The sequence below is a fragment of the Antrostomus carolinensis genome, unplaced genomic scaffold, assembly GCF_000700745.2.
Source record: "Antrostomus carolinensis isolate BGI_N321 unplaced genomic scaffold, ASM70074v2 scaffold27211, whole genome shotgun sequence".
Classification (NCBI taxonomy): Eukaryota; Metazoa; Chordata; class Aves; order Caprimulgiformes; family Caprimulgidae; genus Antrostomus; species Antrostomus carolinensis.
Genome location: NW_010296642.1, coordinates 29986 through 30351, shown reverse-complemented (window position 1 = coordinate 30351; position 366 = coordinate 29986). Strand labels below are relative to the sequence as shown.

General features: G+C 47.5%; 1 protein-coding gene across 1 annotated transcript in view; it reads left to right on the top strand.

The window, feature by feature from the left end:
- Nucleotides 1-366, top strand: part of STYXL2 (serine/threonine/tyrosine interacting like 2) — a gene marked incomplete at its 5' end in the record, with an annotated part of 2847 nt that overhangs the window by 405 nt on the left and 2076 nt on the right. Inside the window, 2 exon segments of the mRNA XM_029087557.1 lie at nt 1-358; nt 360-366. The exon segment at nt 1-358 is cut by the window's left edge and continues 405 nt beyond it; the exon segment at nt 360-366 is cut by the window's right edge and continues 2076 nt beyond it. Coding sequence (XP_028943390.1) covers nt 1-358; nt 360-366 — 365 coding nt within the window.

The following is a 366-nucleotide window of genomic DNA, read 5'->3' as shown; positions in this document are numbered from 1 at the left end:
AAACTAGCTGGGTTTCCAAACACTCCACCCTCATCAGTGAGGAGGAAGAGGAACAATTATATGAGGAATGGAGGAAGAAACAAGGCTTACATGCAAAGGAACCAGGAGTTAACCATGGGAGAAGAGCATCTTCAAAGCTTCTGGATCAGGAAGGGGAACAATCTGAGGAGGATGTGGAACAGAGGGTCCATGACTGGCAGTGCAGAAATGAGAAATACCAAATGGAGGGTCCACCCAGGGAGGAGGATGGAGATTCCAACATGGGAGGAAGACCTTACGCATCAGGTGAATTCAATGATGTTGAGAGCGTGAGCAGTTTTGAGATCCGAACCATAAAGCAACAGCTGGAAGCCAGTAGTTTCAGCA